This window comes from Clytia hemisphaerica, unplaced genomic scaffold, assembly GCF_902728285.1.
Source record: "Clytia hemisphaerica strain Z4C2 unplaced genomic scaffold, Clytia hemisphaerica genome assembly, whole genome shotgun sequence".
NCBI lineage: Eukaryota > Metazoa > Cnidaria > Hydrozoa > Leptothecata > Clytiidae > Clytia > Clytia hemisphaerica.
Window position 1 is genome coordinate 1,844,192 of NW_027103286.1, and position 14,962 is coordinate 1,859,153.

At 35.3% G+C, this 14,962-nt stretch overlaps 2 protein-coding genes across 2 annotated transcripts; one reads left to right on the forward strand and one right to left on the reverse strand.

Moving 5' to 3' along the window:
• Positions 1–42: 42 nt before the first annotated feature.
• Positions 43–3,789, reverse strand: LOC136806535 (metabotropic glutamate receptor 3-like). Its single transcript, XM_067063127.1, has one exon. The coding sequence runs from the start codon at positions 2,999–3,001 to the stop codon at positions 533–535; it is 2,469 nt and encodes an 822-aa protein (XP_066919228.1). The 5' UTR covers positions 3,002–3,789; the 3' UTR covers positions 43–532.
• Positions 3,790–5,342: 1,553 nt separating this feature from the next.
• Positions 5,343–14,645, forward strand: LOC136806546 (uncharacterized). Its single transcript, XM_067063137.1, has 14 exons — positions 5,343–5,570; positions 5,828–6,166; positions 6,726–6,858; positions 7,464–7,760; positions 8,028–8,215; positions 8,532–8,652; positions 8,891–9,094; positions 9,399–9,661; positions 9,926–10,023; positions 10,812–11,038; positions 12,063–12,355; positions 12,563–12,731; positions 12,884–13,018; positions 13,722–14,645. The coding sequence occupies exons 1-14, from the start codon at positions 5,541–5,543 to the stop codon at positions 13,976–13,978; spliced, it is 2,754 nt and encodes a 917-aa protein (XP_066919238.1). The 5' UTR covers positions 5,343–5,540; the 3' UTR covers positions 13,979–14,645.
• The last annotated feature ends 317 nt before the right edge of the window (positions 14,646–14,962 follow it).

A 14,962-nucleotide genomic window follows, 5' to 3' on the forward strand; every position in this document is an offset into this window, starting at 1 on the left:
TAAAGCAAGAATCCGTTAATGGGTATCCAGCACGCCAAGTAGTTGCTGAGACTTTCAAAAGACTCTTAAAAATAATAAGATCTTCTAAATTGAAAAAAGAAATCTTCTACTTCAATGAAATGATAAACAATTTGGTAAAACTACTGTTAAAGTTAGTTCCGCAATAATTCACCATGGGTTCTTCGAAATCTAAAAATATTTACATCAGTTCAAGTGATCCCCTTTCCTTAGGGTAGTCGTTGGGCGGTGTACTCTCTGTCGCAGAGCGGAAATTTCATATCTGGATTAATCAAACATCATTTTAAAATTTCAATAAAAATACATAACTTACAGCAATAACAAAAAAATATTTACGGCTAACATACTTATAAAGTTTGAAGTTCTTTGCTTTTGGAGAATCTCTTTGAAATAGATTGACTTCCTGTCTCGTTTTCACTTGTTTTATTGGTCTCAAAACCAATGTTGCATACTCCCATTACTTGCTTTGATTCCTGTTTAGGGCTGGAAAATCCGTGAAAAATTTTGGTACATATTATACAGCCCATGTAAACATGCCATAAGACATTGTAGTGATTAGTAAAACTAAGACTTGATACCTGTTATTGACCAAGTTTAAAGTAATGATATGTGCGACATTGATGATACAAAAAGCCAAACAAGTATAATGAAGGAATTTATATTCTCCGAACTGTACTTTAGCATGACTTTCCGATAAACTTTGAACAGAAGCGATCACAGTTATAATGAATGGTAAAACGAACGCCAACATTCGATACAAACTGAATTCCAATTTACATTCTTCAAAATATTCATAGTTTGCTTGAGTTTTGGTGACGGGAAAACTTTCCATAAATTGCCAGACTAAGATGAAAGCAGTTTCTAATACAAGAATGAATGCTGAGATCAGAGCACCGGCAAACGTGCTACTTTGTTTATTATTAACAAACTTTGAAATGAATCTGGAAACAGATCTGTTCTTTAAAAGAAGCACCATACTGAACAATGTCAATAAAGCATGGAAGAAGATATTTCGTACTCGGCAAATATTATTGGTTGGTAAAATCAAATGCAAGAAGGTGTAACAAAATGATGTTAAAACGAGGAGGGTTGATGATGCCACGAATCTGACGTCCATAGACTTGACTATGGCAGTTTCCTTCAAATAGCGTAACAAGTAGAGACACAGAAACATTAATACGATCCCTATACAGCTGATGATCGTTGTCGTTAGTCCAATAGTGTCTTCCAAAGTGATATGTTTAATCGGTGTCAATTCACAATTTATAAAATCTTTAGTATGGTAACCCTTGGTGCATGGTGAACATTGAAGGCTATTGGGTTCGGTGCTTATGGATCCTTTAGGACATCGTTCACATTTCCAACAACAACGTTGTTTAGCGGTGATTTTTTCCCCTGCAACACATTTTTCACTGCATGATGAAGTCGGCATTTCATTGCCCGACCATGAGGGTATTCTAATCATTGCTTTGTCAATATCGAGTCTCTTTTCTCTTTGAGATTCCCAGCGTCCTAACTGTTCATATTTGTGCTGACCAGAGACTGCATCAAACTGAATTTGCTCGATAGAGTACGACACGTAGACTGGATTTCCATTAGGATCATATTTGAATGGGTCTCCACGGCGAGTTTGAAAATCGACTGCTTTTAACGCCTCGCTGACTTGACTGGGCTTGATGCTAGTTCCACAATCAATGGAAGATAAGGGGCAGTTCTTTGATGTAAAACCATCTAAAGCATTGCTGACAGAATCAACCAAATCGATCAAATTATTAATTTGACTTGGATTGTCATTTAAGATTCGCTGCAAAATGTCATTACTTTCGATTTCACAAGTTTTATTGTTTAAATCTTTGCCAGTGAGCCTTCCAAAATCATCATTGGAAGTCACTAAGCATCCAGATTGTTGAAAAATATATTGTTTCAACCAAATATCTTTATCATAGCATGAATTGATGGTTTCGTTAACATAATCAAGGAATTTTTGACTCGGTTGACCATACTCCAAGGAGACAGTAACGACAGATTCGAGTTGCTCCACCGGTATATTTGCTGAAGATAAGACCTCAGGATTCCAAGCTTCGCCAGTCAAATAGAGACGACTCAGATTCAAATGAGAAGCTTCTTGTAAAATATATTCACCCATTTTTAGTGCATAATTAAACATAACAACAACGGTGGCATTTTCTTGTTTCTGCATGTCCAAAGCGATTTCTTTTGCAATACGTTGTGTGTCTTTGGATTCGAAAGGAATATACATTTCTCCCGTAATACAAACATCATTTTCGGCTGCATGCTTCTTCAACAAATGGACACCAATTTTACCATATTCGTCATCAGAGCCTATAACGTATATGTACGTCCACCCAAATTTACCAACGACGTCAATAAGAGCCTGTACTGCACTCTCATCTGACGGAATACTTCGAAAAGTAGTCTTGTACAGGCTGCGTTTACTCAGTAAGGGTGAAGACGCACCAAAGCTTAACTGTGGAATAGAATAAGCGCTTAAGAGGCTTGATAATGGGATCGTTGTGAAGGAAAAATAACCACCGATAACTGCTAGAAAAATGTTCGATTTTCTGACGTTATGATTGGTTGGGCAAGTGTTTTGGTTGGTAGCCAAACAAGTTGTTTGTTCATGAGAATTAATAATCTCAATACCTCGATTCATGGTTACTGGTAAGTTTAAACATGTATCGTCGATTCGATATCCAATACTTAGATTCGTGGCAACCTTTCTTGTTTCGATAGCAAATTTGACAGCTAAGACACGAATTAAGCCTCCGATAGAAATTCGATCGCATGGTCCACCTTCGGAGACGCTCATCAAACTCTGGATCATGTAGGTACCATGTTTGGTGGATGAAAACAGTTGATATTTATTCTGGTGATTAAGTATTTGGTAGTCTTCATCACATGGCCTGGTATTTTGTACGAGAAGTGTCACAAATATGATGATTGATGTGAGAAACATTTGCATTTTTTGATGATTTATATTCTTCCTGAAAAAGAGTTGAGATGATAAGTGATACCATAGTATTAGAAAGCCGACTTTCTTATACCTTATACTGTGGTGATATGATAGTCATGTCCCTCCGATTGTTGTTGCAAAGAAAACAAAAACTGGTCAATTAAAAGTCTACCCAATAGGACAGAATTTATATATTTTAAGAGAATCTTCCTTAAGTTTGTCATAGCTGGCTAGATAAGAGTAAAATAAGGTAAGATACCTATATCAAAAGTCTAAGTCTAAATCAAAACAAACCTGACGATGTAAGCTATAAACAGAGTGAAAATTATATCTAAGCTGTCTAGATTTCTTTCCTTACATCTCCCTATTAATGCGAATATACTTCGTAAGCATTTCCTAATCCCATTTTCCCCCTCATCTCTTGTCTGAACATGACTAAGCTTCGAAATATGATCCCATTTTATGAAAAAAACGAAAGATGATAGTTTCGTAAAATAAAGCCTTCTTAAAAGAAGACAGGAGTTTATCACCAGGGTGCAAAACGACTTTTATTTCAAAGATTATACAAAACGGCAGCGTGTGGCAATTACTTAGATGGATAATGAATCGATCTAAAGTTTTTTAAAGACTATCCCCACCCTTTTCTCTTCTCAAAATTTAATGCCATCGATATTAAGAAGGGCAAGTCAATATTGACTGACTATTGACTGAATATTTTAACGCATAAATCTAAATCATTATATTAAACCGTATTTGCGGGATACTGTATACAACCGAGGAAGGAAACAGAGTAGCACGTTCTAAAACTTTACCAGAATTTACACACAATTTGAGATGTCTGAACTAATGAAACAGACAAATTGGATACATCTTATAAGACAATAAAATCGCGGATCGCGGATCGCTATTTTGTTTTAGTTGGGAGAAAAATGACAACAATATTGATTCTTATAACTTGTTGCCGAATATAACTTTCCACAACGCCTACACCAAAACAAATGGTAAAGACTTTAAAAACATGATAACAATATGCTTAAAAGCTGACTCACCGAAAACATCAAGAAATATAATGTCATTTGAACATAAACAGCACATATACAACAACAAAATGACCTATAACTGTAGTGGAACTTTTACTAAGAAAGCCTTTTCCAGAGAAGTGAAAATAAAGACTATAGAGCTAGAGAAGTTTAGCGAATGTCTCATAAGAAATCGGACCTTATGCTTTACAAAAGACGTGAGCGTCTGGTACAAGTTGAAACGAAAAGAGTTATGGCCGCTACTGTCTAAAGCCCCCTCCTCCAACCAAGAAAAAATCCAAGAGGTTTTTGTGATGCCATGATTGGTAATTCTTGCGTGATTGCGTGATGAGGAGCACTTTTTAGAGGCCGGCCACCTAACAAAGGAGGTGACAGTTAGATCTTGAGTGTCCCCAATAAAAACATGCATGTATAGTGGTCCTGCGAGAAAGGCCCTGAACTTGACAAGTGAGGAATGAAGAACTGTAGCCATAATGACCAACACATGTCCCTTCTTAGCTTTTAGGAGTGGAATTCGACGTTTTAGATTGGCGCATTAGAACAGAAAGAAGGATAATTTATGTCACGATAAAAGAGTTCAAATTGAAAAATGACAAAACAGAGGGAGTTAAGTTTACCGAGTTTACCAACGAAACCTATTTGAAATATGAATATTGAATGGAAATCAGCGTGACCTCCTTAGTAACTTTGATTCTGTTGAACCGTATGAAGGCCGTTATTATTCAGAAAAAAAATTAATGGAAAATCCACCAAATAGGAATACCGACCCACTACCATCAATAATTTAAAAAATCTGAATGTTTGTGATAGATGAATTCTAAAAGTTTTGACTGTTTTTTGAATTTGAAGTTCATTTGCGAGAATATTATTAACAGGGGGAGGATATTTTTTATTAAAACTGTAAAAGAAGAAAGATTTCGGAGAAATTTGAAAATTTGTTGAGAAAACATCACACCTTGGTTATATTAATTTGAGGGGAAAATATTAGTCTTCTTTCGAGATGAAAAATATCAAATGCATTTTAGGCTTTGCCTTTAAAACTGATGGAAACAACCCCCGGGTTTTCCGAGGTTTTGAAATTACCATTAGCAACCGTTTGTTGATTTTGAAAAAATATTTTCTCTCATTTTTGACTTTTTTTAAATATATATTGAATATAGATTCCTAGTTGAATAATTGTTACTGAATAAATATATTCCTTATAAATTATAAATTGTTTCATGAAAAAAAATAAGGAATAAAATTTTCAAGTGTTCTGATTGGTTAGATGTAAATTATCACATAATATTGAAGGAAAATTATAAGTGAAAAAAAAAATCGTTTTTCAATATATTGAGAGGGATAAACTTTTTTATTTTCTTCGATAATTTGTTTTTTGTTTTATTTTTTACGTAAGTTTTGAATAAAAGAAACACTATTATGTGACGAGGTCGTAAAAATATCAAGAACATTGACAATTTTTTTTGGTTTGAACGTTTTACTTTTATTTTCACTTTCTGGAGGGAATTATGAGGCACCTTTGGATGAGCCTGCTTTTGGTAAGTATCTTAATAGCGTAGGTTATTAGGAGAGTAGAAATGAGACAGGAATGTTTTATTCGCAGAGATAGTTCTTTGAATCGTTGGAAAGGAAATCACGAGTCTAAATACTTGTGCATTTCTGAAAGATTGGATATGTAATACAATGTTACAATAAGTGGACTGGTATGACAGACAGCTTCTAAGACTTTGCTAAGCCTAATTTTGTAATGTTTTTTCTTGTCTGATAGATTTTTAACACCTTATTTCTTCCACAGGTCTCAGCCAGCCTTATCCAACATGCATATGCTAATGGTGTCATTGCAAACTTCACATTAGAATTCAAAGCAGTTCCACAAGGTGAAATCATGGTTTTACAAAACGCCATCGAAGATGTTGGTTACATCAATGATATGCCTGTTCGACCCATCTCCTTGAGCAGTCCAGATGTCCCTGGCCAACCTGTCAATGTAACAGCCGTAGCCTTAAGTGCCACCAGAGTCCAATTGGATTGGTCGAAAGTGATTTATAACCATCCTTCGTACTACATTGTTGGATATACAGTGTTTTTCAAAGAGTTCGGTGATGACAATCCTTGGCTCAGTAAAACAATCATGGTAAGATATATTTTGATTCTGCAGAATCGAATTTTGTTGAAAATAACAAAGAGTTTAATCCAACAAAGTTTAGGATTTGGTTTAATACACACTCTTCTCACAGACCCGGTGGGATTTTATCAGCCAGTGGGGGTAAAAATAACGGACCAAAATTTGATTGGGATTGATATTCCATCGATTTTATAGTTTGGGATTGGAATACCATTGTTTTCTAGCCAGAAAATTCAATGGGGATGGAAAAAATAGCACAATATTTTGCAGTTGGGATTTGCTTATTTGATTATTTTCAGCGTGGACAAAAATTAGAGTATAGTTTTCCACTGGGGACGATATTATGGCCAATTTTTCCAGTGGGTCTATGAGAAGGGCTTTTTTAAGAGCATTTCTAGTATTATGCTCGAAAATAAAGACCTTAAATCGGAATATCACTGATCAAGCAACCAGACTTGGAAGTTGGCCTTTACATATCGAGCGCAATCGTTCAAATATTTGTTTGATATATCCTTTAACAATTAGTTAGATTGTGAGCATCACATCTCATATCCTCCTTCACCAATAGGGTAATCAAACCACCTCACTGATCGTTGATTATTTGAAACCATATACATTGTATACATCACGTGTCTTGGCTTTCCATGAAGCTGGTAATGGTATCTCCTCAAGTTATGTTGATTGCCAAACTCATGAAGGCTGTAAGTTGCTTCAAAGTTATTCGAACTTTAACCCATTAAATTCCATTACTACATAGCGAAATTTAGAACACCATACATCACTCTATAACTTCAAATTTTTGAATATTTCTTGATTTCAAATACGCGTACACGTCGATTTCATTTGAGTGGGTTCAAAAAACAGGGCGACATGGGGTGACGGTGCTCCTACTTCCATACCTACCAGCAGGAATGATTAAACAATTTCATATGGTGTCACTGGCACTTAATAGGTGAATCATCTTTTAGTTTAAGGTAAAGTTCTTGTTCCGAATCTGATAGAGACCGCAGTCTTACAAAGGTCTTTCAACTTGAGAATATCTACTTAAATTAACAACGTAATGGAAGTGGTGAAATGAATCAATGCAGGATCAGAGGTAGACAGAGTATTACTTGTCCTTTAATCTTGGAACATAAAAATCTTAGTTTATTCATGGCTCATCTAAGTTGATGACCGTGCTGGCACACAACGTTGCTTCGACGTTTATCTAACGTTCACAACGTCCATTTAACGTTAGATGAACGTTGAAAAAACGTTGTGTGCCAGCTGGGGAACTTTGAGTTTGAAAATCCTTTGCCCTTTTCAGTGCCAACGGATGTACCACCACATTTCCAATGTAAACAAGAATCAGAAACGGAGATCGCATTGTCCTGGGATCATCTCGACCCAAACAAATGGAACGGCTACATGAAAGGCTACCAATTAGAATTCGTCAAGTACAATACAGGAACGAATTATACACGCATGACATTTACGTCAGGCATACGAGAGAATATTTTGGGTGGTCTTGAACCTTTCACCAAATATGAAATTTATATTCGAGCAATGACCAATGCAGGACTTGGTCCCAGAGGATGGTGTGTACAAAGTACTCAAGAAGGAAGTAAGTGATTTTTATGTCTTTCCGCAAAAGTCTAAACGAGTTTGATTCTTTGATATAATTACAAATATTATAGTCATGAAGAATGAACCGAGACTAGTCGAAAAAACAAGACCGTTTTGACAAGTAATGTGATTTATAGTCAAGAGGTACGCAAATTTTAATCTTAAGGTAAGAGTTAGGGTAACTCCGCTCACAAAATTCAAGTGGCATTCAAGTACAATCGTGTTTACCACTTTATCAACGAAAAATCAATTATGTTTATTCCAGCACCAATCAGAGGCCCAGTCATCACACAATGGTTACCAGACCCCGCACATCCAATGGAATCTGTGGTGAGATGGGATCACATCCCGGAAGAATATCTGAACGGAATTCTTACAGGATACTTGTTCACATATGGTTACAGCAAAGTTGGTAAAGATGTCAGAGAATTTCCTGATATGACAACAGTTCAGGTAGGAGGCAAATTCTGTTGAAAGAGTTCATCACAAGTCCGGGTGACATTCAATGTTATTTTATATCTACGTTAATTTAACGTTATATTTTTACGTATGGTGTCAGATTAGGGAAAACAATTTGAGCGATTGGAAATTGACCATTTCCTGCGAAAGAAACGAGGCAACCTGGCTCGAGTTATAGAGAGGATGACTGCGTTTGCATCCTTCCAAACGATATGAGTTAAATCCGTTCATGGAGAAACCTAGGAATGAAAATATACTATCCTTCAAGTAAAGGTTTTCTAATAAAAAGTTTTATAATTCACTTTTTTAGCTTGACAAGTTCACCACCACGTACGTTTTGAGGAACCTACCTGTGTATACGGAAACGAAAATTGAAATTTATGGGTTGACCAGTGTTGGGAGAGGAGTTGCAAGTACACCAGCTTTCGTCGGTGAGTATACTACTCGATATATTATATATTTTCTCTTTGATTGATTTTCTCTTTACGTGCACGGAATGAAAGGAATAATCGGGGTTGATAAATGGTGAAACGATTACCTCTCGTAGAATAAAAATTGCTAAATCATCAGACTAAACACTCCTTGTGGATGTAAACCATTAAACTAAAGTGATACATATGATAATGAAGACAATGAACTGATACTTTTTTCTTGCTCTCTCCTTTCTAGAAACATGTAGATGTCCACAAAACATTTACAGTGCATGGTTCGAAAATAAACCTTACGTGTCAGAAAATCCAGATGGATCAGTGTCCGGTATATGGCCAACGTATTTGAAGGGAATGTTGGACCAAATGTGTGGTAGTTGTGATTATTACAGCTCCAGTATTTACTGGGATCGAAGCAAATCTGGACATTCTCCCAAGAGAACAAGTAAGAAATTTTTTGTTCATTTATTGAAACGTTACTGTCTAATAACAGTGTTTAGAAGAAGGTTTTTCGTCTGAGAAGGAAACGTTAACTTTGGGAAAAATGCAGAATTTTGAGACGGAAAAGCCTTTGTTTAGACTTCGCTGAGTTGAAAATCCGTCTAAGACGAAAGACCTTTTAAAACTGTAACAACAACGATACAACCAATAGGTTTTACATTTGATAGTCACAAATATCCAAGGTAGATAACGTTGCCTTGAATCCGACAATTATCAGAATATTGATCCACCTTCCCTTTTCCACTAAGGCGAGAACAACTTGAAGCAGATGGTGGCAGACAATGTTCACATGCATGTTGCAATGTTTGGGCGCGCTGAAATCGAAACATTCCAATCAGACTTCAAGTATGTGTCAGTTATTGGTAGCCCTGGAATCGCCTGGGTTGTGCGTGATCCTGAAGCGGAGCTAGACAAAACTGCAGCCATTATGACGTCATTGGCAAGCTGTTGGCCTGCAATTATTATCATTGTTCTTTTCTCAATGGTGGCTGGAATTGTTATCTGGATTGCTGTAAGTTATATTGACATGTATAATATGTTTCAATCAAATTAAGGTTTTCTGCTTTTCCTTATCTTTTGTGACTGAGCAAGGGGTGCTTTTTTAAACATAGTGCATGATGATTTATGATTCTAATACATTTACAGCAATTGGAGAACTTTGCGAGGTACGATTTCTTACAAATGACAACATTTACTGAACAACAGTAGAATAACAGTAGAATAACACGTAGACTTGAATTGAACTTGTAAAAAACACCTCTTTCATCTTTCGCAGGATTGTCATGAAAACAAGGAAGACTTTCCAAACGAGAGTTTCATTCAAGGGCTTTACCATGGAACATACTGGGCTTTTGTCAGTATGACAACAGTTGGGTGAGTAACCAATCAAAAGTCTTCCTTTTTAACGGTGGTTTCAAAAGGTCTCCAAAAATTTTTATGGAGAGCAATAATAAAAAACACTCTCTGTTACTAATTTTGAGTACCTTCTATAACCACTGCTCTTTTCTTCCACCGCCATATTCTCAAAAACAAAATGAAAAAGATATATTTTTCACGAATTCATGATATTCATGACGTTAAGTTTTCTACGGAAAGACCCCGGTTTTTACCAGTAGTGGCAAATTTTACACAAACATTTGTCTAGTTTAAATTTGCCACTACAGGCTAAAACCAGGGCATTTCCATAGAAAACATTACGTCATGAATATCATGAATGAGCCCCTCCTCTAGATTAGTTGGCTAATCAAGACATCGATATCTTTGCGTAAGAAAATGTCTAAAGTTACTACTATAATGTCTCTCAGATAATAAAGTCAGAGGCCGGTGCTATATGGCGAATTCTCATTTTTCATTGATGACTTGATTAATACACTATGACAAAAAACGACGATGGTAGCATCATTCAAGATTACAGCCAACAAAAGAATGCTAAATTTCAATTGACTTAGACCGGAGCCGTTTGTAATCCGTATAATAAAGTGATGTGGTTGTTATATGATAATACGATAATGTATACGGGATAATGTCAATTTATCCCTTCCATTATTTTTTGCTTTTTTCTGCAACGTCTGACTTAAGTCGTCTAGCAAGATCTAGACTACCTCCTCACCAAACATATCATAATGAAACAAATTGAAAATCATTATGTGTAATCTCTTTAGTTATGGTGACAAGACACCACGAAGTTTTGCTGCACAGATTGTGGCCATCTGTTGGATGTTAATGGGACCTATTATCAATGGTATCGTTATCGGAGCAATCACCACGTCTATGACTTCAATCAACTTGGAAGGTGATCCGAAGATTTATGGAGCAAGAGTAGCTGCTATCCACCATTCGTTTGAGTACAATTTGGGTGTTCGAAGAAACGCTATTTTGAACCATACCAGTAAGGCTTATTCAGTTGACTCTCTATCTATTATTCGACTGAAAATATTCTTCAAATTAGAGAAAGATTCAAATTGAAGAGATTGGGGGACCAATATTTGAAGTGATTTAAATGTGAATCTCAATCTTAATTAATAACTCTCTGCTATATATTGAGATTCTTTTGATAGGAAAGATATAATATTCATTACATTGAAGAAACAGCAACCGAGCTTGGTCTAAGCACAAGAACACTTACTAAAGTCTATTCACGATAAGTGTGCACTCTTTTTTCATTTACCTATAACTTTTGAAGGAATTCTTCAATCTTTATAAATTTGGTATCATTGGAAAGGTATTAGCGAGTGGAACAATTTGAAATAAAAAAATCTTTAAAAAAAATCTAAAAATGAAGATGAAAATGAAGAAGAAAAAAAGGAAGATCTTGTAGAAAAATGCTATAACTTTCATTTTTACTGGAGAGATTCTTTGATCTTAGGAGATCATCACTGTGAAGAAATTTCATTAAAATATTTATTCAATATAAAGTTATGATACAAAGTTAATAAGTGATTGACCCCCAAAAACAGCAAAAAACTGCAGAAAACAGCGTTTTTAGACGTCAATCAGCTTATAACTTTGTTTGATATCTTTTGACTGAACGATTATTTTTGAGAATTTTTTTCACAGTGATGACGTTCGATGATCGAGGATTCACTTCAGTGAAAATGATAGTTATAGCACTTTTCTACAAGATCTTCCTTTTTTTCTTCTTCATTTTCATCCTCATTTTTAGAATTTTTTTAAAGATTTTTTTATTTCAAATTGTTCCACTTACTAATATCTTTCCAATGATACCAAATTTATAAAGATTGAAGAATTCCTTCAAAAGTTATAGGTAAAAGAAAAAACAGTGCACACTTATCGTGAATAGACTTTAAAACGAATTGATTTTTTTTCAAATAAAATGTCGGCCGAAAACAAGGAAGGTTTTTTACTTTCCTTTCAAAGGAATAACGATTTTTGAAATATTTCTTTTTCTTTAGATTCGGATTATCCAAGCGGAAAGATTTATACCGACAACGATCAGATGATTGGTGACCTTGCCGATCGATTCGTTGATGGTATCCTGATTGACTCATTGGTCGCTGCAGATATGGCAGACAAGCTGACTGAGCGTAAACTAAAGATTGCTAAATTGATTCCAGAACCAGCAGGCTGGGGTATCATTTTGTCTGGTGATCTGTTGAGAATGGAGACTGAAATTCGATCATATGTCAAATTCAGTCAAGATTTGATCAAAAATATGGTTGAAAATGCAACTGATGGGAAATTAGAGGTATGCATGAGAAAGAAATGTGAAAAGAATTCATCAAAACTCTGGAATATTGCCTGTGATCAGTTCATTTTACGATTTCTGATGTTTGAGAATTTAGTTGTCGTTCGGCTACATGAGATAAAGACCAGGTTGCTTTTAAGAGATGGACAAAGTCTCACTATAATTTTGTATATCACAAAATTTACATGATTTTCCTCAATCTTACAGGTCAAGAAAGTGGAGACAGAGAAGGATACAGGGCTTATCGATCAAGACTCACCAGAATTTAAAAACTTTGTCAAATTTGGATTGATCAGTTATGTGGTTCTGGCCATCCTTGGTGTCATCTGGGAACAAATCTTCAAACGCATTCAAAACTCTAAAATCAAACCTTTCAGTAAGTTTTCTTATTTTATTCGAAAGATACATTAATACACCTTGACTGCGCAGGTGGCTCCTGAGCGAACAAGCATTAAAGAAGGTAAGTTTAAGGCACAAAACGAAACAGCACCCATTCATCTCTCATTCAACCTTTGTACACTCTCTTAGGCGAAGAACACCGTGAATTGTTGGAAGAAGATTTGGCAGAATCGGTGGGTGAATTTTGTGATGAGATATCAGAGATGATCAATACTATGAGTGGTGATCATGAACGAGAATTGAAACGACTCTTCTGGAAGAAAGGTAAGAACACATACTCGAATCCAGTCCCTTAGTTTGTCTGTAAACAGACCCAATATCTAAGGAAATTTCAAAATTAATTTTCGTACTATGCTACGTTATACGTGAGATATACATTCCGGTACAAAGTAACTACGAAACGAATTTCAAAGTCAAGTCTATCAGTAAAATTAAAAAGTGATGCAATCAGTGGCCCTAGGTACGAGCATTGGTGTAAGCATGACCGTTTGCATGAAATATATTAATGAACGTTTAATAAGTGCGTTCGTTAGCTTAGAATTTAGAGCTGAAATCTTGAGAGAAATTCAACCAAAAATCAATATTGATCATCAAAGTAAGATCTTCTCATGAGTAAAATATAGAAAGTAAAAGATACTTTGAAGAGATTTCTAGACTATGCACCAAACCATCTTTTCTTGAAAGAGAGTGCAAAGTGTGCTGGTTGATAAGACAGCGGGATCCACACTTTAAAACCGTGGTCACAGCAAAGTTTTCCATAGCAGACGGAAAATGGACTCAACAACATAAATCAGACACGATTTTCAATAATTTGATGAATTTTGCTGAATTCTAAAACAGAAAAGCCTTTTTGAAGACGAAAGTCCGTTTGAGACGCTAGAGCTGTAAACCCCGTTTTAAAAAAGACGTCTTTAGATAAGATAGCGGTGTCAATACTTTAAAAGAGATGTCTTTTTCCTTTGTTCAGGTTATTCATTCGGTGTGGACGGATGGCTTCGTGAAAAGACAAACAACGAAGAAGAACTGAAGAATAAAATCCGTTATCACGAAATCATGTCCAAAGATCTTGGATTCTTTGAAAAATGGAAGAAAGGAAAACAATCAGCAATGTCCGCTATCGGTATCGGACCTATCCGTGTTTCCCCTGCACCGCAACCAAGCTCGAAAACTACCTCGCAACAAACGTTAAAAGAGCACACTGCAGAACAAGAAACTATGGCATAAACGAGTTAAACATTGCTATCAACATTATTTTTAACAGCAAAATGACATTTGACGTGTTGATAATGATTGATAATGATAATGGTTGAAGAGTTGATTAAAAGAATATCAAATTCGTAAGCTGCGGTTTCGTTCCGATTTGAAATCGGAAATGAAGCAACTCTACTGGACAATCCGGTCAACAAAGAGAACGGCGAAAGAAGAAAGTACCGCTCAAGAAGTGTTCAAGTTCTAAAAAGAATCATTTATATTAAATAAACTATCAATTTATATTTTTTGCACGATAAAATAAATACATTGACTACCTTATCAGACCTTTTTACGTAGGCTCTTATTGGCGTTAATATTTAGTTGCTGGCGTAAGGAATCGGAATCAAAAGTGGAAAGTAAGCTTTAGTGCAATAAGGACCGTCGTAAAAGCGGCCGCCGGTCGTAGAAGGGCCGATTAGGTAAATGACCAAATGTAGTAAATGTTGCTTTTAATTTCTCCCTAAAATTTTCTTATCGATTTAATTAATCGTATTGTTATGCATAGAATGAGAAGATATAGGTTTCAAAAACTTGATTTGTAAATAGCTGTTTTATGAGTAAAATTTTTAACTTTCAAAAAATGAAATGTGTATGTAATATTAGTTTAAAAAGAGCACAAGTTATTGAATTTGTATGCAAATATTTTTAGTTTTCTTGTAGAAGAAATAGATACAGTGGACTTTTGCTGATTCGAACTTCAAAGGTTAAATTTAATTCAACCGCAAACAGATTCGAATTATAGAAAATATTTAATTAAGGTTTCGCCTTTTTAACTGGGGATTTGTTCAAAAAAAAGTTCGAATCGGCGAAATTCCACTGAATTGTGATATCAACTAAAGCTTACTTGATTAATTCTAAAATTTCCAAGAATTACCATCATTTAATTTTTCAAGGCAGATTTCCTGACAGATCGTAGGTTACTATTGAGATAGTATAGCTTAAATAAGCAGTAATGAA